The following is a 25,766-nucleotide window of genomic DNA, read 5'->3' as shown; positions in this document are numbered from 1 at the left end:
CTCCCAAATTGTGGTGGAAGTCTAATCAACTGTGTTTAGTTTGCTAATTAAATCCAGGCATTTTTGATGCAATGGATTGGACATCTTTTTTGCCGATATCTTGCATTTGCCTAACTCTAAATAAAGCCCTTAGATTCAAAAACTTCAAAATTACCCCAATTTACAGTTACTTTAACTTGACTCGAATTCCAATCCAGTTAGAGAGAAAGGTCAGTCTATGCTTAGAAAAAGAAAAACGTTATGAAATCTTTGTTTTCAAATATGTAAAACTAACAGAATAATTTTACGCAAGGTGGGTGGCCTGCCATATTTAGATATCTCTCCCTGTTTGGCCAGGACCTGTGTTTCTATAATGCATCTGCTAGGGCAGCAGATGCACTATAGATGGAATTTTTTTTACCTGTTCAGCATTTCATTTTGCTTCCAGAAAGAAACCCCCAAAGGAGGGTCAGGGGGCAGAAAAGCAAAATAATCATGTGCATGACATGCAGGGAATTTTCTCACTGCACGTTGGTGCCATTTATTGGTTTTCCTGGTCTGGTCTACCAAGCATCATATGGTAGACTTAGGAAGGGAAAATGCGGGACAGTGGCCACACCCTAAATAAGTCCTGTGGTGGATGGACTACTAGATCAAGGGTTTCCAACAGAAGAGAAAGTTGAGGCTCCACTATTGGAAACCTAGTGGTTCCCTTGCCTCTAAATGAGGTGAGGGGAACCGCAAGATTGGCGGGGCAAGAGATAGAGTTCCTGCACATGTTTGAAAAGCATCACTGACACAATATCAAGGTAAACGATATCGTTTGACATAAACATTGTGTCAAAAATATCATTTACAAAAATCTTGTCCCTGTACTAATAATAGAAAGTACAGAAATATCAGAAAATAAATATTGTAACACTAATATCGTCCAATAATATACATAAATATCGATTTTTTTAATATGAATATATTTTAAAGTAGTTAAATGTATCAAGATAATCTATTGTCAATTAAACAAATGTCACTAATATTTAATACTGTGTATAAATATATAAAAGCACAAACACATATATACACATGCATATATGTTTGTGTTTATATAATATATATATATTGTGTAACATAATTAACAACATTTTTTATTTTACATTATATTGATTTTTCATATTTAAAATGTATTACTATGATATATATATATATATATCTACTTGAGGAAGGCTTTACCTAAACGCGTCGTTTATGGGCACATTAAATTATTTGTGCTGTCCTCTGGTATGCAGCTGTTTTCTTTTTGGAATTGTCTAAAGAGATTCATATATATATAAATGTATATATATATAATGCACACAATAAAACCATATAAAATATATTAATTCATTTAGGCAATAAATTGAATATTACAAATTTAAAACCCCAAAAAACAAATTCCGTATACACCTCTATAAACCGTAGGAAAAGTGTTGGACTTCGGAGTGTAAGATTTAAAATTCCCACTTCAGTCTACGCTACAGTAGGGAAAGCATTGGACATCGGAGAGGTAAGATTTACTATTCCCGCTTCCGTCTATGCAATAGTAGGGAAAGTGTTGGACTTCAGAAGGGGGAAGATTTTCTACTCCCTCTCCAATCTGCGCAAAAGTAGGAAAGCATTGCACTTCCCGGATCCAGTCTATTCAACAGTAGGGAAAGTGTTGTACTTTGCAGGGGGTATGAATTACTATTCCAACTCCAGTCTGTGCAACAATTGGGAAAATGTTGGACTTCGGAGGGGTTACATTTACTAACTATTCCTGTTTCATTCTATGCAACAGCAAGAAAAGTGTTGGACTTCGGAAGGGTTCCATTTACTATTCCCACTCCAGTCTATGTGACAGTAGAGAAAGTGTTGTGCCTCAGAGGGGTTAAATGTACTACTCCCATTACATTCTATGCAACAGTAGGAAAAGCGTTGGACTTCATAGGGTAAGATATACTATTCCCACTTCAGTCTGTGCAACAGTAAGGAAACCATTGGATTTTGGAGGGGGGTAAGATTTAGAGTTCCCACTCCAGTCTGTGCAATAGTAGGAAAAGCGCTGGACTTTGGAGGGATTGAATTCACTATTCCAACTCCAGTCTGAACAACAGTAGGGAAAGTACTTCACTTCGAACACACTACATATTTGAATAACGCAGTTAATTTATAAACAAAATAAAACTTATTAAATAAAATTAATTAACATAACTATATATATATTTTGGAGAGGAAAATATTTCAACAATTTACATAATATACAATTTAACCCCTTAAGCCGTTGACCGACGGCAACGCTACTTCCCCAGTGCTGCGAACGACCGTTGGCCGACGGGCCAGCGCTCGTTATTCGAACGTTCAGCACTGGGTGCTGAACGTTCGACGCAGCAAAGGAGTTAATAATTATCAATTAAAAATAATTGTTATTGAATTATTAAATACATTCCCACTCTATACTCCGACAAATCTAGCAGGTCACACCTAAAATATACTAAAAATTAATCAATTAAAATATTAACAAAAATGAATAACTAATTATAATTAATAGATAATTAAGTACACAATGTGCTTCCCATCCTATACTTCTACAAACCTAGCAACTCACACCTAAAATTAAAAAAATCAGTATTACATAATGTGCATAGTTATTAACAATCACATACTTATAAATTAATTAATTAATAATTCATTATTGTTTACCTAAGTTCCAACTCCAGCCCCTACAAACCCAACAACTTGTTAAGACACTATAAATTGCTATTAGCAATTAAATTTAAAAAATCTGAAGCACTTAAAATTACAAATTTTTTTATTAAAAAAATAACAATCATACAAACAATAACTCACAAAATTAATATAGCAACTAAAACGCATTTAAATAATTGTTAAAAGATTTTTTACGACTATATTATTGAAAACTATATTAACAACAATATTCATAATAACGATAGTACTTACTAATAAAACAATATTTCAGCATCACAATATTTTTTTTCACAATATTTTATTTCCTATATTTCTGTCTCCCCATATCAATCAATCAATAAATCAGTATTTGTAGAGCGCGTTTATCACCCATGAAGGTATCCAGGTGCTCCGATCCACTGCTCTTAGCTTCAGTCAAAGAGCCAGGATTTTAATTCCTCTTCTAAATTCCTAGAAGGAGGGGGATGTCCAGAGATTGATAGGGAAGCTGTTCCAGGATTTTGGGGTGAGGTGGGAAAAAAAACAGCCTTCACTCTGTGAGCGGGAGAGAGGAAGGCGGAGCGTAGGGGTCTGGAGGGACCGTGGAAGCTCAGGCGGTGGTTGAGGTAAGCTGGTCCTTGATTATGAATGGCTGTATAGGAATGCACCGACAGCTTGAATCAACATCATTTGTGTAAGGGGAGTCAGTGGAGATTCCTCAGGTGGAGGTGATGTGGGTCAATCTTGGGAGTTTCAGGATGAATCTGGGTGCTGAGTTCTGTATGATCTAAAGTATTTTCGTGAGGTGTGTTACGAGTTCGGCATACAGAGTGTTGCCATAGTCCAGGTGGATGGTGATGAGGGCTTGTATGACGATTCATCTGGTGGAGATTGGGAGCCACATGATAATCTTAAGAAGCATGTGGCAGGTGAGGAAGCAGGCCGAGGAGATTGTGTTGAACTGGTTCTTCATTTTGATTTTGTGGCCCAGGATGATGCCAGGCTTGGTAAATGGGGGAGTTCCCAGGTCGGCGGGCCACCAGAAGTCATCCCACGGTGAGCAGCATTACCAAAGATCAGAACCTCTGCTTTGTCTGTGTTAAGTCTGAGACAGTTGTCCTTCATCCAGTCGGCAAAGTTTGCTTTCGCGGTTCCGGGGTCTCTGGATAATGAGAGGATGAGCTGGGTGTCATCAGTGTAAGAGATGATGTTCAGTCTGTGGTTTCTGACATTGATGGCCAAGGGGGGCATATAGGTGTGGAAGAGGGTGGGGCTGAGGGATGATTCTTGGGGGATGCCGCAAATGATGTCCTATGGTTCTGAGGTGAAAGGAGGGAGGAAGACTCTTTAAGTTCTGCCAGAGACAAAGGATATGATCCATTTCACGGCATCCCCTCTTATGCTTATCTGGTGGAGGCTCTTTAGTAGAGTGTGGTTGGAGATGGTGTTGAAGGCTGCTGATAGGTCAATGAGGATCAGGGCAGCAGAGACTCCTTGGTCAAGGAGGCTTCTGATACCATCCGTGGGGGTGAGCAGGGTGGTTTCGGTGATGTGGTTCGAGCAGATTACGGATTGGAATGGGTCCAAGAGCCTGCTTTCCTATAGGTCAGATGTGAGTTGTTGGTTGATGGCTTTCTCAAGTACTTTGGCTGGGAATGGAAACAGGGAGATCGGACGGTAATTTTTGAGTTAGTTGGGGTCAGCGGAGTGGAGAGGTTTGATTCTGGCATGGTTCCAAACGTCCGGGTAGGTGGCTGAGGTGATGGATGTGTTGAGGATGTCCGTGATTTTGCGGCTGATGGTGCTGTTGGTTAGGTTGGACATGTGGCATGGACAAGGGTCCGTGGGGGATCCTGAGTGGACGGAGTGTATGATATTGGCAGTGTCTCGAGTGGTGAGCTGGTTTCATCTGGTGAGTCTGCTGTTGGTGGAGGCATCTGTGGCGTCTAGGAGGGTTATGGTGTCGGCGTTGGTGGGTTGGGGCATGAAGTTTCTGTACAATGTGGATATCTTGTTGTGTTAGTAGTCGGCCAGGGAGTCACACAAGTCCTGGGAGTGAGAAGTGCTGTTATTAGTTGCTATATTGTTTGAGAATTCCTTAACGATGCTGAAGAGTTCTTTGTTGTGGTTGGAGCTAGCTTAAATGCGAATGGCTAAGGCGTGCCTTTTGGTGCCCTTTAGGAGTTTTTGGTACTGAGTGAGTGAGTGCTTGAAAGCAGTTTAGTCACTGCGTTCCTTGGTGGTACGCCATCTCCTTTCCAGTTGTTTGGTGTTGCGTTTTGTGGTTCTATGTTCCGGGGTGTACAAGCTGGCTTGTCGGGAGGGTTTGTTGGGTTTGGGTGTTTTGCTGGGGGCAACTTAGTTTGCGCGCTGTCGGAGATCAATGTGGTGAAGTTTATAAAAAACGTAATATTTTGTCAAAACACCGCTTTGAAATAAATGTAAAATATGTATGCAGTTAATTTCAAACTAAATGATTCCCACTAAATGTCTTTGACTAACCATATTTTGAGATAACATTTTAGAAGTATTTCCTAGGAATTCATCAATTTGACAGTGTTCTGTCAGAGAATCATAAAGCAAAAAAGGAGAAATGTCCACTAGAAGGGCATCCATGAGTAAGGTGTATGTACAAGTATTCTAGTCGAGTCGGAAGGTAGGGATAGGTGAGATGTTATTCTAATGCTTTGATTTATTATGCTTTATTAGTCTTAATACAAACTTGAAGTTAATGAGCGAGTAAGGGCTGTCCCTGTGTGATATAGGGTATTATATAAGGCGCACTTATACACTGGTGATATTAGCTGAGGTACAAGCATGAGATTAACACCCAAAATATTTCAAAGTGCCATGCCCTTACAAGCTCCAAGATTTTGAAAACAAGGGATTTTTTTGATCCTTTTAGCCTATTATCATTGAGGTGTCAAACTAGTGTTATATAATCACCACTAGCTTATCATCATTTGGAACAAGAGAGCCAGAGCTTGAGGTACCAGGTTTGAGGATCGAGTTCCGTCTGGGGACTTTAATCCCACCCAAAATTGAAATGCTAGCATCCACCTGCTTTTAAAATGTCCTTTAAATAAGATAGCATTTTAAGAGAAATAGGGATATGGTGTTTTGCTAAGTGAAAGTCACACATATTTAGTTTTGTACTTTGATAAGATAAAGTGTACTGATGAACTGATTATAGCCCCAGTGCTATCCAAAGCAAATATTACACTTATTAAGGTTTCTATTTCTAAAACTACTGTGGATTATAAATCATCTAATTTAGAATGTAATTAGTTGTTCAACATAAGAACCCAAATCTAATTTCATTTGCAGGACTTAGACTACTAAATAATTAGGCAAATGACATATTGGCTTTGCACAATTTTCTGTTGTACAGCCATACAATCTGAAAGAAAGTTCCCATGAACCATCAAAAATATTGCTATATCGGTTGGGGAAATGCTTTTTCTGGACAATTGTGGCAACTGGTATGGTTTGCCACACTACGTTCAAAGCTGCAGATTATGTGCAACAACAAAAGAAGCTGCTAGCTACGAGCTGTTTTGCCCTAAATGTAACACTGATTGCGAATCACTTAAGGGCTGATTAAGAGTCCGGCGGTCTAGGGATCGCCGTGGCGTCAGCGGCGAGAAGGCGGTGCGACCATCCGATTACGATCATGGGGACAGATCGCCACAAGAACGCTGCCACTGCCACTTTCCTGGATCCCAAGGTGGCGCAGAAGGGAAGCCTGGGGGTATTGCAGGCGTTGCTGATGCTGGCACCACCCTGCAAATTAGAAGCTGGATTTCACCCGATCATTTCATGGCAGGAACCCCGCCATGAAAAGGTCGGCGAAAAGGAAGAGAAGAGGCCCCAAACAGGGCTCTCAGGTGCTTTTATCCATTGGGCATTGTGGCTGGGAGAACATGATGTGTCCCCATGCCTGCAATGTCGTGTGCGCACTGTGTGCCATGCATGACATGGTGCCTGGCAACAGTGCGCACTCGACAGTGCAGGCGCTGCAGTGCAGCACATTGACTTCAGGCTCACTCTGCGAGGCAAAGCATGCCACTGACTCAAGACCGCCGCCTGCACCCCGCCGGGTTGGCAGTTAACTCGTAATGCAGCCGTCAGGATGCCGATGGCTTGGCAGCGTTGTGACTGCCACAACAGCGGTCTGGCAGTCGGATCGCCAGACTTCTACGCAGCCCCCTAGTAATACAATAATGTATTTATTGACGTCTAAGGGTCTTATTACAAGTTTGGCAGTCCTCCTGTAGCATTGCCATCGCTGCGATGGCAGGAGGACCGCCAAGCCTGTGGTGCACCTGCCCACCGGATTCAAGGTAGAATCCAAGGAGTGCAGGTGGTGCAGCGGTGGTCCCATGGCGGCGGTTGTGTCAGGCTCATACGAGAGCCTTAACAGCAGATCGCTGCTGTAAGAGCACCTGCAGCATGTTCCTACACGATGTTGCATGCACCATGTTGTGTATGCCACACACTGCAGGAACGCTGGCCAAACATGTGCCCCCGCATACACCCCCAGGCCCAGCAGCAGCAGTGGGCCCTGTTAGGGCACCCTTAGTTGCATCTCCATAACCCTTTTCATAGCATACTTACCACCGTGAAATATGAGGAGGAAATGCAACTCGGAATATGCTCAGCGTTGCTGGCATCGGCACCGCCAGCATATTCCTATCGCTGTCAGATCATCCTACATCACGGCGGAGGTGTCGTCTTGTGGCGATCCCACCACCACAATACTAATAATGTAGTCGGACCGCCAAGGTTGTGGCGGTCGGACCGCCACCAAGAGTATGGCGGTCCAGAGAACTGCCATACTCGTAATTAGGCCCTAAATCCAGGAAGGTGTAACTGAATTAATGGTGTTTGTACATAAAATTGTAAAATTCGATTGACTGTGGATATGTGAAGGTTTTGATACATTAGTATTACATTTTGCAATAACCCAAATCAACTTAAGCATTTAAAAACTGTTGGAGGGGTGGTTCACTTCTGTAGAAAAATGCCATAATGTCAGATATATGTTTACAACCGGCAACTTACTAGCTACACATTAAAGACAAACAAAAAAAAACCCTAAAAGAGGTTTGTGAAAGGGTGTTCTAGTAATTTTCATTTCAACAACGACGTTCTCCTTTTTTTTTAATTAATGAGAATTTGCTAATATGGCCTACATTTTGCTGTATTAAGCTTTCTTTTTTCCGTTTTAAAAATTGGCTTCTCTACAATGAAAAGTGCAATATATTTTTTATATAACAAAAAGAAATCCAGGATCGCCGGGGCGGGGCAATTAAGTGCTTATGACTATTTATACAGAAAAGACAATCACCAATATGTGGAAGTGAAGCGGAAAATAAATATTTTCAAAAAGAAATGCATTGCTCACCAGCTTAGACACGGATAGGTACTCATCCAGAACTAATTCTTCCTCATCTTTTCTAAAAGGATTGGGATTGAGAGGTCCTTGCCAACCGATGTCAAACACCCGAATACTGGCTGTGCCTGGACGGGGGGTAGCAGTGTATGGATCCATTTTGGAATCCATCTGTACCCAACCTTGGGAGAAAAGAGAGGCAACAACGAACATTTAGCTTTCTATCTACTATTGAATCACATTTTAAGGCAATCTTTACTAGACAGAGTGTTCTAGGAAAACCTACAGGATTACTACGATCAGTGCATGATTTACCCATCCCAAATAATAGCTTTGCCCACTGCTGCAAGTGATTGCCATTTCAAAAAAACAATCTCACTAAGTAGCTAGTAGTGTACTTTTCCCACCTCATCATGCATAGCCTCTTTGTTAATGTCACTGGAACAGTGCCTTTTGATCCACCTCTCTATCAGAAAGTAGGTTACCCAATGATTCAGGACTCACTTCTGGCACAGAACATGTAAATCACGTATGTTTCCTTTAAAGTGATCACATTCTTAAATATTTATTCAGCATAAACAGCAAAAATATTTGAAAAAAGATGATGTGTAGGTATAAAGCACTTCAAAAACTGAAAAAAAGTTTAGCATCTAGATCACAGTGGCTCTAGAAACCTGAAGTGGGAAAATCAATAAGAAATTATTTACAGTTGGTGATTTAACAGATTAGAAAGCAGAGTTATAAACTAACTTGAATCAAGGACAGTTTAGGATAGGGTGGTTTGACTAAGATGTGAAATCAGCAGGGAATCTATTACAAAATATCTGGATCACGTACACTAAAGGAAACTAAGAGACAGTGACAAATACCATCAACAGAAATTACCTTTTTACTATCAAGTTACGTTATAAATCTTTTTCTGTTAATCCACAACTGTAGTGAGAATTAATCATATGTAACGTTGAAAGGCTTCGGTGTTCATTTTAAATGTAATAGTTCCAATTCAATCCTTCTTAACGTCTATTCTCTTCCACGTAAAGGATGCTTGGGCGAGTGGCACAGCCAACAAAACTCTTCATGTACTTGCTGCCAACGATTCATCTCAGAATCATCTCGATTTCAGCCTGAATGGACAACATTCAGGAACGTTTGGTTTACAGACTACAAAGAAAATGCATCCCAGCGGAATAACTACAAAAAGGATAATATTGACATTGTACACCAACCTGAGTCTGTGGTGTAAGCAGACAATCGGTAGCACAATGTGAGGTATGGGGAAACAAAGCACCAATGTGTAAATACCTTGCTTATAGAAACGTCTACCACCTCCGAAATCTACCTCAGCAGGCTCAACAAGCTGGAAAAACCAAAATAGATAAAATATTGCTGCATACAAGATGGAGTTTACAATTGCAATTCGATCACAACTACCAGTGCACAATTGCATTTGTGTCCAGCTAGTGCGCGTGGCCATCTGGAGACCGTTTGAAATGCTACTTCTTAATCAATCAATCAATCAATCAGGGATTTGTGAAGTGCGCTACTCACCCATGAGGGTCTCTAGGCGCTGGGGGGCGTGAGTGGCAGGGGGTTCATGCAGCTCTGTCTCATCCAAAGATCCAGGTCTTGAGGCTCTTCCTAAATTCTTGCAGAGTGGGGGATCTTCTGATGCTGAGAGGGGGGGGAGGAGGGGGGGGGGTGTTTCCAGGTGGAGTAGGCTCTTCCTCCCGTTCCGGCTCTGTGGGTGCGTGGGGTTTCGGCCAGAGCAAGGTCAGCAGAGCGGAGGCTTCTATTGGGTGCTTAGAAGGAGACTCTTTTGTTGAGGTATTGGGGTCCGGTGTCGTGGAGGAATTTGTAGGCGGGAGTGAGCAGCTTGAAGGTCATTCTCTTTTTGACGGGGAGCCAATGGAGGTCTTGTAGGTGCTGGGTGATCTAGTCTTGTTGTGGGATGCCGAGCACAAGTCTGGCAGCGGTGTTCTGGATGGTCTGTAGTTTGCGGAGTAGAGCTTTGTTGATCCCGGTCTAGAGGGCATTTCCATAGTCCAGTCTGCTGGTTATGAGTACCTGGGTAACAGCCTTTCTGCATTCGGGGGCTGGGATCCATTTGAAGGTCTTGAAGAGGAAGCGGAGGGTGTTGAAGCACATGGAGGTGATGGCGTTGATCTGTCAGGTCATGGTGAGGGAGGAATAGAGTATAATGCAGAGGTTGCAGGTGTGGCCCGTGGATGTGGGGGGTTGCTGAGGGCAGTGGGCCACCAGGTGTTGTCCCATGCGGCGGGGGTAGATACGAGGACGAGGACTTCTGTTTTCCCCGAGCTGAGCTTCAGGCAGCTGCTGCTCATCCAAAATGTGACGTCTTTCATTCCTTCCTGGAGGCAGTGTCCAGTGATGTGGGGTTCCTTGGTGAGAAAGAGTTTGGTGTCGCTGGCGTAGGATACTATGCTGAGTCCATGCTTTCAGACAATAGCGGAGAGGGGGACCATGCAGATGTTGAAGAGCGTGGGGCTGAGCGATGATCGATCGGGTACTCTGCAGCTGGCCTCTGTGGGCTCGGAGAGGAAGGGCGGGAGTCTGTTTCTTTTAGTTCGGCCAGTGAGGAATGAGCGAATCCAGTCTAGGGCATTTCTCTGTATGCCGGCATTGAGGAGTCTGACGGTGAGTGTGCGTGGGAGATGGTGTCGAAGGCTGCAGAGAGGTCTAGTAGGATAAGGGCCGCCTTGTAGACCTGGTTGAGGAGAGTGCGGATATCGTCTGTGGTGGCTAGGAGGGCATTCTCGGTGCTGTTATTGCTGCGGAATCCAGATTGGGAGGAGTCGAGGATCGAGTTAGCTTCTATGAAGTTCGTGAGCTGGATGTTGACAATGTTCTCAGTGACTTTGGCTGCAAAGGGGAGGAGAGAGATGGGTCTGTAGTTCTTGAGGTCTGTTGAGGCTGCAAAGGGCTTCTTGAGGAGGGGATTGACTTCTGCGCGTTTCCAGTCGCCGGGGAACATACTGGTTTCGAAGATGGAGTTGATGATGCGTCGTACTTCGAGTGTTATGGCAGCAGCGGCTCTGTGGAAGATGTGTTGCGGGCAGGGGTCAGTGGGAACTCTTGAGTGTATGCTCTTCATGGTCTTGGCATTGTCTTCTGTGGTGACAGGGGTCCAGGCGGTGATGGTAGCTGGCGTTGCTAGAGATAGGTGTAGTGTTGGTGCCTTGTTTCTGTTCTTTTAAGTTGTCGTAGAGGTAATTGACTTTGTGATGGAAGTAGGATCCAAGCTTGTTGAAGGTCCTAGAAAGAGATTTCGCTGGGGGGTTTGGTGAATTCTTGTATGATGCTGAAGAGTTCCTTCGAGTTGCAAGAGCTGAAGAGGATTCTCATGGTGGGACAGCTGTCACAGTAGCTCCCAAACACAACAGAGGCATGTTAGATTAGCGCAGTATGTTTTCATATAGGTATATAGGCAAGGCCCATACCTCACCTCTACTTTAAGTGCCAGTTGCACTGGGCTAATCAAATCTTACCTAATTCCCCTTTTCATTCATTTATCAGTGCTGGGAAAATCATGGGTCACCATTTTTTCTACAGAAACATTACAGCAATGAAACAGATCTTACGCTAAAAAATTGAGTAGTAGTCGGTTTTCTTTGGAAGATTCTCCAAATTAAGCCTACAATCTAGCCAACAAAGGAGTACAGTCTAGTAGTAATGTATGTGCAGTAATTACTAGACAAGTTGAAAAGCCCCTGCTGTGCAGAGACAGGGGGAGACTAGAGAACACTGACCACCTTGCCTATCCAGCTTCCAGAATAACAAACAGCAATTTTGAAAAGAAACACATAACGGCACAAAAGATAACAGTAGATCGAGCAAGTTCGAAAATTAGGAAATCATTGGTAATCATTGCTAAATACTTTTCATTTGTACCGCATTAAATGGCTCTGTTAAATTGGCCACCGAAATTTCACCGATTACAGTACATGTCTAACAGTGATCTACGTTAAACTGCTGTTACTAGAATACCATCCAAAGCTACTCTACTACTGTAAAACAAAAATAAAGCATGGGCATTATTGCATTCATTTGTTTTACTTTTCTAAGGTCTAACACATTCTTCCACAAGTCTAGATTGGGGATTTGTATTACAAGGACAGGGACACCTTTTAGGTCGAGCCCAGTCAGCGCGCATGTGCTGCCTGCAAGACCTGCTGTAAGCAGTATAGCGAGTGTACTTTCGCCTGCTGTTTGCAAAGGGTTAACTCATGTGTTACTCTGCTTTCTGGGCTCCTTATTGGTTGGTGCTTGTTAGAATTGGGGGTCTCTGGTTGGCACAGGTATGCAATTGTGACAAACAAGGACCCTCTCCTCTAGTCAGGGCAAGGGAAGTACCCCTTAAGAATAACCCGTGCTCACCCTTTAGGTTGCGTGGTGCGAGCAGTCAAGGCCAAACTCAGGAGTGTTAAGTCAGTTAGGCATTTGTAGTCAAACACAGTAAACACACTGATTCCCCCCACAAATGGACACCAGGCGGTATTTCTATAAAAATGCGTAGACTTTATGTAAAAATTCTATATATGCAGGCAAATCATCACAAGACCTTCTTTAACGGTTCAAAATTGGGGCCACAAGATTTCGGGATGGTAAGAGTTTCTTGAATGTTCCTTTAAAATGATTAGGTTGCTTCCCCCTGGTTCAAGTTACCTTAAAACCGTTCTACCACACTCAGGATACGATGTCGGGGTGTTGGGGCAAGATCCATTAGGTTTGTGGGCAGTGTAGCGCCTCTATCCGCTTCGTTCGTGTGGGGAGAACCGGCCCTGCCGATCCTCACATGTCTCGCGGTGCGCCGCATACGGCGCGGTCGGTGCTGCTGCGGGGTACGGGTCGGGCCACACTGGTGCGACTCGTACTTACAAACAAACAGAAGGCTCTTGCTCCAGGTACGCGCCTCACACCGCAAGCGTACAAGGCCGGGAGGCAGGTCCGTACGGGAACAAGTTACAGCGCACAGTGCCTATGGGGAAAGAAGAATGTTGCGGGCCTCGAGCCCGAGACAAGCACTTGTGCGTTCGAAGTGGGGGAACTATCTGGTGCGCTCCAGGCCACGCGGTGCCCTTAGTAGGACGAGACGTACTCAGCGAGTACACACCAGTGGCGGAGCATGCCTTGGGAGCTGTCTATGCGGCGGGTGGTCACCAGCAGGCGGGGCGTGACACGAGACCCCCAGTACGGCCTTCAGTGTGCGGCGCGGCCTTTTCCAGTGGTCGGAGGGCAAAGCGGGGCGGCCGGTTGCAGTACAGCGCACGGGCTGACGTCCGGCTTGGGGATGCGCTCGGGACCAGGGTTCCGGCGGGAGGGGCGAGAGAGCGTTCCAGGCACTCCAATAGCGGGCGGGATGGCAGAGGAGCAGGTGGCCTGACCCGAGGGGCAGAGAGCGGCTCTACACAAGCGGGGCTCTCAACAGGCAGAAGGCAGGTAAGCTCCTGGGTGCCACGGCCCTAGGAGGGGGTGGGGGGGCGCAGACTTCACCTCCCGTGGGAGGAAACACACAGCTTTAAGTTACAGACGAGCCAAAGCGCAGGGAACCCACTGGTCCTGGGGTTCAATTCAGGGGGCAAGCTCAAACAAGCCCTTGGAGATAGTTTTCAGCACAGCAAAGCAAAGTCCTCCTTTAGGGCCAGATGTAGGTATTTCTAATTTACCACTTCTAAAATACCGAATCATACCGATTCGGTATTGAAGAAGTGGTAAATTAGAGGGGGGGAAATGTAGGTAATTCTGATTCGGTAAATACCGAATCTGTAAGATTCGGTATTTACAGATTCTGTAAATACCGAATCGGTATCCCCCATTGATTCCTATGGGCCTTGAAGCCCATAGGAATCAATGTGGAATACCGAATCGGTATTTACCGATTCGGTAATTACCTATTCTTGCAAGGGTGCAGGGGGTGTCACTTTGACACCCTCTGGCACCCCAATTACAGGCTTGTGTGCCATGTGGCACAGAGACATGCCCTATGGGCATGTCTGTGTGTCACATGGCACAGGTGTGCATGCACAGATGTGCATGCACACCTGGAATCGGTATTTTACCACCCAATTGGATTGGGTGGTAAAATACCGATTCTTAAAGCCCTGTGGCACTCTGACATGTGCCAGCCACATCTGCATTTACAGAATCGTTATTTTACCGAGTCTGTATTTACCGATTCAGTAATTTTACCGAATCGGTAAATATAGAATCGGTAAAATACCGATTCTGTAAATGCATGCCCTACATCTGAAAACCCTAATACCGGTCGGAAACGGCCAAAATCGGCCGTTTCCGACCGGTATTAGGGCTCCTACATCTGGCCCTAAGTCTTCTCCTCTCCTTCCTCAGCAAGGCATACTGCAGGTCAGTCCCTCAGCTTCTTCTTGGTCCTTCTGGTTGGGCAGAGGTTCATTGTGGGAAAACAGGATCTGATTTGTTAGGAGCAGGGCTCCTACATTTATAGTCAGTTTCTTTTGTCTTTTCAGGCCAGGGGGTCCTTTGCATAGTCCTTTTCAGCCCTGGAGTACTTTGTTGTGCAGACTCTGCCTTCTCCTTTCAGTGTGTGGGGCAGGGACAGCAGACGCTCCGCAGGAGGTGGAGCCAGCTTTGAGATGACAAGTACAGCCAGGAGCATTTTGTTGACAGTCTTCCCTCTTCCTGGGCTGGGTGTCGGGCAGAGTCATCAGTCGCTCCCCAGCAGGTGGAGCCAGCATTGTGGTGGCAGAGCACAGCCCTATTCAGAGTCAAGGGGCACTCCCAGCACCCACCTTGGGGTAATCCCTCCATTCACCACCTGTCATCCCCAACCCTGTCACTCACACAACCCAGACAGCAGATACACATCCTGGCAGAGGTGGGCTGAAATGGTTAGGCAAGCAAATTCTAACTTTCTAAAAGTAGCATTTGCAAACACAGGATATTAAAATAAACTTTACTAAAAGAAGTATTTTATTATTCTGAGTTCAGGCATACTTACCTTGACTTTATACCATGCTCCCTGAGTCTGTTGGGATTATATAGTGTAATAATTCCAGCAGCCCATTCTGGCCTATGGAGAGTCGGTAGCCTTACAATAATGAAAAATGAAAATGGCTGTAATTCACTGTTAGGACAAGCCACACACATCAGGGCATGTCCTACCTTATGCTTACAATGCACCTTGCCCTTGGGCCTACCATAGGGGTGACTCACATGAAGTAAAGGGAAGGTTTAGAGGCTGGCAAGTGTGTGAACTTGCCCAGCCAGCATGACAGTACCAGACTGCATGCAGGTTCTGCAATGGCAGACCTTAGACACATTTTAAAAGGCTGCTTCTGTGGGTGGCGCAACCAGCGCTGCAGACCCACTAGCAGTATTGGTATTCACAAGCCCTGGCACTCCTGGTGCACTTTACTGGGGACTGATAGTAAACCAAATAAGCCAATCATGGAAATCAATTAATGTATACACTTCACATTGGGAGCACTTGCACTGCGGCACGGATTGGCCGTGGCGCAGTGCCCTGAGCAGCTAACACCAGCAAAACATCTGAGGCACATCAGCAAAAAGTGGGAGGGAGACTCACGCCAAGGTGCCAGGTCTAACAGTGCTCCCGATACATCACTTCCGTTTTATCAGAAGGAGCACCGACCAACTACAGTTTTATTAAGCTGAAAGTGTTTATGTGTTGTGTTTAATTTTATACTGTTTTGTGTCACAAAGGCGCCTAGTACGGCATCTGCTTTTATGGTTTTTTTTTATTGACCACGGCGCCAGCTTCATGGACCATCACGCACATAAGTTAAATATGCACGGGTGCCGTGCTTTATATTTTAGCACGGCGCCGGCTTTCATGATTATTATTTCATTACTGTTATCGGGAGCCGCACTTTAAGTTTTAGCATTGTGCCCGCTTTTATATTTTTCTCAAATTGGATGCTATAGATTTTTCACCTCTTTGTGCTTACGAACCCAGCCCTCTGCCTCCCGGTTCTGATACCGGGGCCTGGTGCGTCGGTTTGGTTACAAGGATCTCAGTTCGGGCCCCAGTTGTCAAACCTGTGGACTCCCCCAACACCACGGATCTCCAGACCGTTGACCATCCCAACACCTCGGACCCTCCCCCATCCTTGGATCTCCTGGGAAACTATTGGATTACCCCGATCTGGCCTCGGATTTCCCAAAGAGTCGGATACTCGGGCCTTGATGAGGCTGTCGCTGCCATAGCGTGGGAAGAAGATCTGGCCTTCCCTCCATTATCATCATTAACCTCTAGCTGAACAACTCTACCCCAACAAAGGAATCCACCCCCTTCTCACTCCCCCTACTGCCAGCAAGAAAGCTCCCTCTCCCTTGCCCCCATAATGCATCACTTACATTCCTGATGTCTACCATGGAGGCTTCTATTTACCCATGAACCCCTCACCCCATTACAGCGAGTCTCTCCCCAAAGAATCCCAGACTGTGCATCATGCCGCAGACTGCCCCCCCCCCCGCCTATGATGTATGACAGAGGTCATACATCATAGGCGCTGGAACGATATTCATACTATAGACTGGACTGTCATCATTCTTTAAACCTCAAATAGTAACCCAGAGATTGCAGAGCTTGGAAACCTCTAGCATGAGGGTGCCTGGGCACACCTGACTCAAGCTCCTACTATTAACAGAGATTAAAAGATAGTCCTGCAATCTTTGGTGTCTGTGGTTTAAAGAGGACCAGCCTGTGTGTATGCTGTGAGGCAGCAGGTGGGTCTTGCAGCGGGGTTTATGGTACAGGATTAGCGGCATCCGTGGGAGTAGAAATGTTACTAGCACCTGGAAATGATTACATGCAGTGCCTTTAAGGGAGAGCTCCATGTACTCATTAACCCTGTTTTTCCCGAACTGGGGTTTCCTGTGTCTCCTTGATGCATTCTGGATGTTGTAGTCTTGGTTTACCTACACAAAATTTCCAACAATACTTTGTGTAGCAATGAATCGCAAGTTAAAGGCCCGCACAAGACGCATGGGACCTGTGATGAACATGGCGTGAGTTAGGTGGTCACCCAAGATGAGGGGCTGTGATGGTACCAGGTGGGTGTAAAATAGTTTGGTAATCTGCAGACTACCCCCACCCACTTGTGCTGCACAACTGTAAACCCCACACACTTTCGCTATGCATCACAACCCAATACAGCCCACCGTGCCGCCAAGAACCTACCATCATTAGTCCACATCTACCATTATAGGCCCCTCTTCAGTTACTTCATCTGTCATTGTGGACCACTTGCCGTAACCTGCTCAGACACCACAACCCCTCATTTTGCTATAGAAAGCAAAGCACAGTGCCCCAAATCTTTAGTTTTCATATTGTACATAGGTCAAAGTACTTCATCTTTACGTGTGCTCTACTAGTTTTTTATGCGTCCACTCCACTGCAAACCAAAACACATAGCTAAAAACAATTGTCATTTAGATCGCCAATAGCTCTAACTCTAGCAAATGAAAGATCTACTGCAATGCAAATGCTTGTTTTTAGTTGAAATGTAACTTTCGGATAGTTATGCTTTCTAAACAATTGCCTTGGATTCACTCTTGATCTACGATGCATATATTTTACAAATTCCGCAAATAATTGTGTATTTCTGTATGCATAGGGTCAGCGTGGAGTACTAGCTCACAGGAGATAAACAATATATATATATATACATATTTGTATAACATATATATATATATGGGCTACAGTTGTACAGTTGAGCAAGAAACATTATGAATTTTCAAAATAGCAGCGGTGACAGTTTATTTTATTCAGATCTAAAACTTAACTTTTTACCTTAAAGGTGTTTCGTTAAAAGAGGGCCGATTTAACATCTGGAAGCAAAAGTGGTGTATCCTGCAAAACAACAGATTTTAAAGGATTTAGAAATATGAACGTTGAGAACAATTAAAAAAAATTGCAACAAAGAAATTACGTTTCTAGCTAAAGGGACATTTCCATTCAAGGAATGCACCTATAAATGCGAGATTCTGTTAGTTGCATTAAAGAGTGAGGAGATGATACCTTGACAGATGTGTAATTAGCCGAAGGGATACTAACAAGCCTCCACAAAGACAAGATTTATGGTTTCAGTTAAAAGGTTTGTGTACCAAATGTTTCAAGGCATCGATTATACAACTTTTACATCCCTATCAAGAACATATCCGAGAACTGTTGAATACTATATACTTTCCAGAAAGGAATACTTGCTTAACACAATGCCAGTAGGGTATTCTGGGACGCCACACCCAGTGCATGGCTGAGCATCCGCAAGACCAGGAATGCTCTGATATCTCCACTTTGGTAGATACCCAGAGGGTAGTTTCATTACCTAGCTGAAGCATTAGTTATAAAGGACGGTGGTGGGACTTGAGAATTTAGTGTATGTCAAGCAACCACAGCACAGAAACCACTCTCCTCGCCGCTACAGACGACATCAGTTCCCTCTTGGACAGAGGTGTGACAGTAGCCCTCATCGTCCTCGACCTCTCAGCGGCCTTCGACACAGTCTCTCACCACACCCTAACACGCAGACTTCACGACGCAGGGATCCGGGACAAGGCCCTCGACTGGATCTGCTCTTTCCTCTCTGGCACAATGCAGCGGGTGCCAACACCGACCACCTGCGGAGTCCCTCAAGGATCCTCCCTCAGTCCCACACTGTTCAACGTCTACATGGCTCCGCTCGCCCCCATCGGCAGAACCCATGGACTCAACATTGTTTCATAGGCAGACGACACCCAACTCATTCTCTCCCCATCCAACGAACCCAACGCAGCCAAACACAAATTTCAAGAAAGCATGAAAGCAGTCGCCAAATGGATAAAGAGCAGCACTCTACAACTCAAAATGGACAAAGCAGAAGCACTTATTATGGGCCCACACTCCAATGCCTGGAACGACACCTGGTGGCCGCCCACCCCCACGGACCATGCTCGAATCATCCTGGACTCCAGACTCAAAATGGACCGCCAGATCAACTCCATCGCATCCTCCTGCTTCCACACCCTCCAACTCCTAGGCAAGACCTTCAACTGGATCTCCCTTGAACACAGAAAAACCGTCACTCACACCCTCGTCACCAGCATACTTGACTACGGCAATGCACTCTACGCGGGAATCAACAAAAACCTCACCGCAAGTTTCAAAACATCCATAATGCCGCCGCAAGACTAATCCCCAACCTGCCACGACACTACCATATCTCCTAGTACCTGCACAGACTCCACTGGCTCCCCATCAAGGCAAGAATCACTTTCAAGCAGAAATACGGAAGTTACGAGGCTCTGGAGGTTGGGACGATATATCCACCATAGGGAATATTATGGATAAGGGTAAACTTAAAAGTTTCGATACCCTTCATCTGGACTTTGCACTACAGACCTTCCAGTTCCTCAGATATGCTCAAATCAGGCACCCATGGCAAGCAGAGAACGTGGGTGATACCCCACTGCCGGACTATGCACCAATGGAGGGGGAGACTGCTCCAGGAGCACATTCCTACCAAGGCAGTGTCACTTACTTACATACCGGACCCTCCATAATAATGCCCCAGACAGACTAGGGAAGCTACCATCTACCTGGTAGGGGAACTTGGGCACACTTGAAACCATAGACTGGGAGGCAGCCTTAATGCACCCTAGGGAGGAGGCAATTAAATCACGCCTTCGCCTCATTCCATACAAAATACTCCATAGAGCTTATTATGACTGAGCCAGATTACATAAAATAGGACGAGCAAGTGGCCCACCTGTCAGAGATATGGACATGAGGAGGGCAACTTTTACTACAACATTTGGGACTACATTATAATACAGGCCAATTGGGAGAGGATATTGCAGGAATTGAATAAAATATTGGAGGTTGATATACCCTCAGACCCTAAAATTATACTGATGGGAATCCCGGGCGACGTAGACCTGAGCCGGCTGCAAATAATCTTTACTGCATTAGCACTGGTGGTGACGAAGAGGGAAGTAGCAAGAACGTGGGGGGCCGTCACTGCACCACTAGTCTGAGAGTGGAGAGCCGGGATGGACATGTACATGGCAGCAGAAAGGGTCACCTATAAGACGAGGGGATGCCCGAAGAAATTTCAAAGGGTTTGTGGTAAATGGAGGAAATATTATGCGTTTGATGTCACAGTGGGTCCCAGAGGATGTTCCTCTCGGGCTCAACAACCAGCAATGGGCCCTTGGCACCTAAAGGACAGGGAAACCCCCATGGAACCACAATACAACTGTGTAGGTTGTGCAAAGATGACTTTTCAAATGGCCCGCCGTGGCTACAAAGGTGTACTATCTGATGTATGGAATACTACTGTACGACGCTGCACGACTGTACCTGATTATGTTAGGGTTTGTTTTTTTGTGTTTTTCAAAAAGCATAATAAAAAAAAAGATTTTTTTGAAGAATCACCTTCAGATTCTCACCCACGCACACAAAGCCCTCCACAACACTGGACCAGCATACCTGAAAAGCCGACTCAAATTCCACACACCCCAAAGGACCCTACGATCAGCCCAGCACTCCCACACCATTATCCCCCGCACCAGGAAGTCCAGATCGGGAGCCCGCTCTTTCTCTTTTCTCGCAGCCAGAGCCTGGAACGCCCTCCTGCTCCACCTCAGACAGACGACATCACTCCCATCTTCACAAGGGACCTCAAAGCATGGCTCTTCGATAGACCTCCTCCTTGAAGGACAGGACCCTGCGCCTCCCCCCCCAGCGCCTTGAGACCCTCACGGGTGAGTAGTCATGCTTAAGAAACCCATGATTGATTGATTGAAGCTTGGGCATCTAAGCCTCATAGCCAACCCATCCCAAGATCGTGGTCTAGCCAGAGGTTGTTATTCGAGGGTTCCAATCTAAGATGGTTTAGAGCCTTCTTTCTGTGATGTCAAAACATATATAAGCAGCGCTTTAAATGAGCTGGTACTGTCTGGTACTGGGTACCTGCAGTATCGTTTTGCTATGGATCCTTGTCAGGATCAAGCACAAGAGTACCAACAGTTAGGTCATGAGAATTCAGCAGTAAAGCAGTAAAGCAGACCTACTGACATTCCAGTAGTCTCTTCAAGTGTCCAGTGTTTTTATAGGGAATCAGTGAAGGTAAGATACGTTTTGTATTCTCTTAAGGCGCATTTATTTTTTCACCTTGAACAGTATGGTCATGACCAAGTCAAAGCCGTATTATATCAGCACTGACATGAGTATCTCCTTAAGTACCACATTCTGATTATTACAGTCTTATTAGCTTTTAAGATGTCTGAATGTCCTGACTGGGAGCATTCAGCTGACAAAGCACTCTGTGATATTCAAAGATATGGAATGGATGTATTGATTTATGTGACTCGTTTTCATCAATGAGCAGCTGAAATTACCTGGGGTTAAAGAACACACAGCACTCTTTCAATGTGTTGTGAAAGAAGAAATAAAGGACAAATTGATTTTTTTCACAACGCCCTTTATTCATTTTCTGAAGCTATCATCGATCTCGTGTTGTTGATTGAACGCAAATTACAGGAGACAAAGAAAAGAAGGAAGTCCAGAAGAAGGTATTCAATCAATCAAATACACTTTATTCGGTTTCTGCATAACACTATAAAACTATTCTAAAACATACATAGTGTAAAATAAGAATTAATAGATTGCATTTGTACAATAATCACATAAATAACATCTCACTTAAAAATCTTATGCAATATATAAAAGTATATTATAAGATGCGTATGCTATAAATCATCAAAAGAAAAGACAAAAAAGAAAAGAAACACAAGGTCTCTAGCTAAACTGTATGTGTCACCATGATACCGAATAAGGCACTATACAATCATTTAAAAACCACTATCAATTATTCGAAACAGGCTCTAAGCTTCACTGCTCATTTCAAAAAGTTAAGAACAAGGTAGTATCACCAGACAACAGTTGTAAATAAATAAAAGCTGGTCGCACCTGCTTAATATCCAACCTTTTTAAAATAGGGATGATAAAAGCTTCCCGAGGAATCACATAATACTTGCAAAACATTAAAATATGAAGCATGCCCGGTGGAGACTCACTGTCGCAGCCACAGTACTCTAAGATCTGACCTCTACCACACCCAAGTGGCTGTGCCAACAGGAGGTGGAAGAGATCAAAGCGAAACCTGGTCAGTAAGAAACGTTCATATGTAATAAAGAGCCCTAGGAGATATGGCTCAGTCGATTGCACAGTTTTCAGAATAATACATTTACTGACACTTGGTTTCCTCAAATCGCACTCTTCCCTATCTAGTCTCCTCTGATTACAAAAAGCCTCCTGCACCTAGCCCAGGTCTTTCTTAGTTACTAAGTCTAGGTTGGTAAATAAATCAACTCTGCCCAGTCTTTCAAGACAACTCTTTATGTGGTCAAACCACGGAATGTAATGAGCATAGTCAAGGGCAATGAACTCCTTCAAGATCAATTTACTTAAGGACGATCCTTCGTTCAGCCAGATTGTCAACCATAATGTTAAGGGACGAAGAGCCAACAGGTCGTAAAGATAGGATACCCCCAGTTCTTCGTGTACCACCATCGTGGAGAAGTGTTAGAGCAGGCAGACCTCGATGCAGAGCTCTGGCCAGGGACCAGGGTTCGATTCCTGCCTTGGCGGGTCTCGGGCTCAGTAATTCCCCTGACCGGATATTCTCGCCTCAGTGCCTATTCTGATCATGGGTCCCACGCTGCAACTCTGGGCAATAGCTTGCTTAGTCTCCACAACGGCCCCCACAACGTGAGGGATGCCTGGTCTGCACCATGGGGGTGCCCAGGAGTGGACGCTTCACAGGGAAAGCCAGGAAGGGTTCCCTTGCGGTATTCGTACAAGCGCTGGGAAACCCACTGCGAGTAGCTGTGCGCTATACAAGTACAAAAACAACATTAGACGTTCACTGGGGCACACCTAAAAGACTTTTCAAGAAAATATTCTCAGCCAACTCGTCCATGTCAACATGACCCCAGATTTTGCTACCATAGAAAGCTTTGGTGACACATTTAGCCTGATATAAATGCAGGAGTGCCGCAATCGGTCTCCTACCTAATCTTGAGGCAAAATTGAGAACCGCCGTATTTGCACGCACTAGGTCTCAGCACTTTCTCTGTTTTAGTGGTCCACATTTCATTTTATCATCTATCAGGAACCCTAGATACGAAAAACATCTGTGCGGGGAACCTGAGCAGACCCAACCATAAATCGATAAAGCTTTCTGGGGAGAGGTCCCATCTGCATCATGTAGGATTTGAAATGATTTATTGACAAGTCCAAATCCACCATAAAAGAGGAAAAGAAGTTAAGGAATAATTGCAACCCTTTAGCGGTCCTGGACATGAGGACTGCATCATCCGCGTATAATTAAACTGGCAGGCCACGCCGACCCACCTGAGGGTAATCTATCTTAGTCTCCAATAGCACTTTTTCCAATTTGTTAATATACAAATTGAACAAAAAAGGGTTTAAACTGCACCCTTGTCATACTCCTCTTTTTATTGAGAACTGGAGGGAGACCCTAAGGTCTTGAGAAAATCTAGCCTCAGCCTTTTTGGCTCTATGGAGGTCCTCCAAGAAATAAACAATATCGCCATTGACCCCGATGGCCAACATGGTCTGCCAAAGCTTAGCTCTGTTCACGCGATCAACCGCGGATGACAGATCCATGAAGGCCAAATAGATGGTACCGGGGCGGGCAACCGTGTATTTATTGAGAGTCATAAATAACTTAAGGCACTGGACTACGGTAGACTGCCCCGGACCGAACCCGTACTGGACGTCAGTTAGAATATTGTGGTCCTCTGCCCAGCTAGTCAGTCTATCTAGAAGAACTCGGCCCACCACCTTAACCACAGAGTTCAGCAACGATATTCGTTCTATGGTGGATGTGGCCCAAGATTCAGGGGGACCTGTTTTTACAGCTGATTGATAACTGCTGTGAGGATGGGTGCCCAGAAGCTTGAGTCAGATTTGTAAAGATCCGACGAAATACCGGGCTTTGTTATTTGACAACCCAACAATATCTTTCTTAACCTCGTCTACCTCAAAGACCAGTGCTGAGTTCCCTGCTTCACGATCAGAGAAACTATTTATATCAGGGGGACACTAGAACATAGCTTCAAAATGAAGTACCCAATCCTCCTCAGTAATGTGAGCACCTTCCGCATTTCCTGCATCTTTATTCAGAAAGGGACTGTTTATTATACTCCAGAACCTAGAGCTATTCTTCAGAGTGATAACCTTAATTATCTCCCTCCAAGTTGACTCCTTTAACATTGCCCAAAGTCTGGCCAATTCTGTGTTATACTCCCTTCGACAGGTTCTGACTAGAGAGATATCTCTTGGGCTCTTACATAATGCTCCCTACAATTTCCTGGCTGCCAGGGACTCTCTGTCGGGCTTTCTGTGGGCAACACAGATATCTTACACTCTATTGCTAGGGAAACATAAATTACAAGACCACCCCACGATCTTCCTAAAGTCGAAGGAGTAGCCGGGACACAAAAGGCTTTGTTGCCCTCCAGGGAGAAACTATTCCCGGTCACCCACGTTTCTTGCAAAAAGATCAAATTGAACTGTTTTATAAATAAAATCCATGAGGGGTCAAGAGCTTATTAGCTAAACTAGCAACATTACATGACATAAATTTGCAGTTTATACTGCTCGAAGTCCTGTTGCCTTGCTGACAAATATCCTGTTGAGTATCTGGAGGCCCCGTTTCCACAGAAACAGTCCCACTAAGTCAATCACAAGAGACCAGAGTGCCCAAAGGTGCAAAACGATTTGATAACTCCATTAGAGATGTTACAAACTGCTGCCGGCCTTGTAATGTACATTGAGTATGGATCAAGTTTAAATTTGTAAGCCTGGAGGGAGGGTGAGAAGATTTCTGCCTTCCAATCGGGGCCCCACTGTTATGAATCCTATTATTCTAACCAAAGCTATCGGGCTTATAAAAGAACCCAAGAGAGAGGGCCATAATAGACGTCTGGGGACCAAAAAGGGCATCAGTCGGGGCTGTGGCCAGAATCCTTTCTGCAACATGAGACCTGTTGAAATTGATAATGACGCAGTCTCCCTTTCAGGTCTTATAGGATCTACCTACCTAATTGATCCTTTGCACCATCTTGATGTTTTTTTCCACCCTTATACTTAAAGCAGTATTACAGGACAGCCAATGTAAGACTTTAATCTTTAGTTGGAAATAGTTTTCCTTCACATCCGGGGAAAGAGATGGCACATTCCCCAGGAGCACAACATATGGCGTTGCTTCCGGTGAGAGATGTATATCAGCTAGATTCAGATCGAGACCCCCGACTCTACTGTGAGACGTTTCTCCCGCTCTATGGCTCTCAGGGATGGTTTATCCATTGTGAGCTCCCTTCCCGCGGCTAAACTTAAGCCAGAACTTGAGTCCATGTGATTCTGTGAGGAAGGCGGGGACAACTGGGACCGCGGGTTCTGTTGGCGGTTGATTGCAAAACTCATGGGTTGTTTGGAGGAGATGATGGATGATCCCTGGTGTTTAAATGTAAAGCAGCCAACCTTGGTTCCTCGGTTACCAGGTGGCCTGTCGGGGTCCTTGATTCCATATTAAAGGCCTATCCCCTCAAAGAAATGCAATATTTGAGATCAGAAAGTCCCTTTCCTATAGAAGTGAGGCGTTGG

General features: G+C 44.8%; 1 protein-coding gene across 1 annotated transcript in view; it reads right to left on the bottom strand.

The window, feature by feature from the left end:
• Positions 1–25,766, bottom strand: part of LRRC56 (leucine rich repeat containing 56) — a 594,120-nt gene that overhangs the window by 453,420 nt on the left and 114,934 nt on the right. The window contains exons 3-4 of the mRNA XM_086958939.1: positions 17,886–17,945; positions 8,087–8,256 (exon numbers count right to left, since the gene is read on the bottom strand). Of these exons, the coding sequence (XP_086815065.1) occupies positions 8,087–8,245 (159 nt within the window). The 5' untranslated portion in view covers positions 8,246–8,256; positions 17,886–17,945. The remainder of the gene's footprint in view (positions 1–8,086; positions 8,257–17,885; positions 17,946–25,766) is intronic.

Source organism: Lissotriton vulgaris, chromosome 2_1 (genome assembly GCF_964263255.1).
Source record: "Lissotriton vulgaris chromosome 2_1, aLisVul1.2, whole genome shotgun sequence".
NCBI classification, from domain to species: Eukaryota; Metazoa; Chordata; class Amphibia; order Caudata; family Salamandridae; genus Lissotriton; species Lissotriton vulgaris.
The sequence above is the reverse complement of the archived record's forward strand: the minus strand, read 5'-3'. Positions and strand labels throughout refer to the sequence as shown.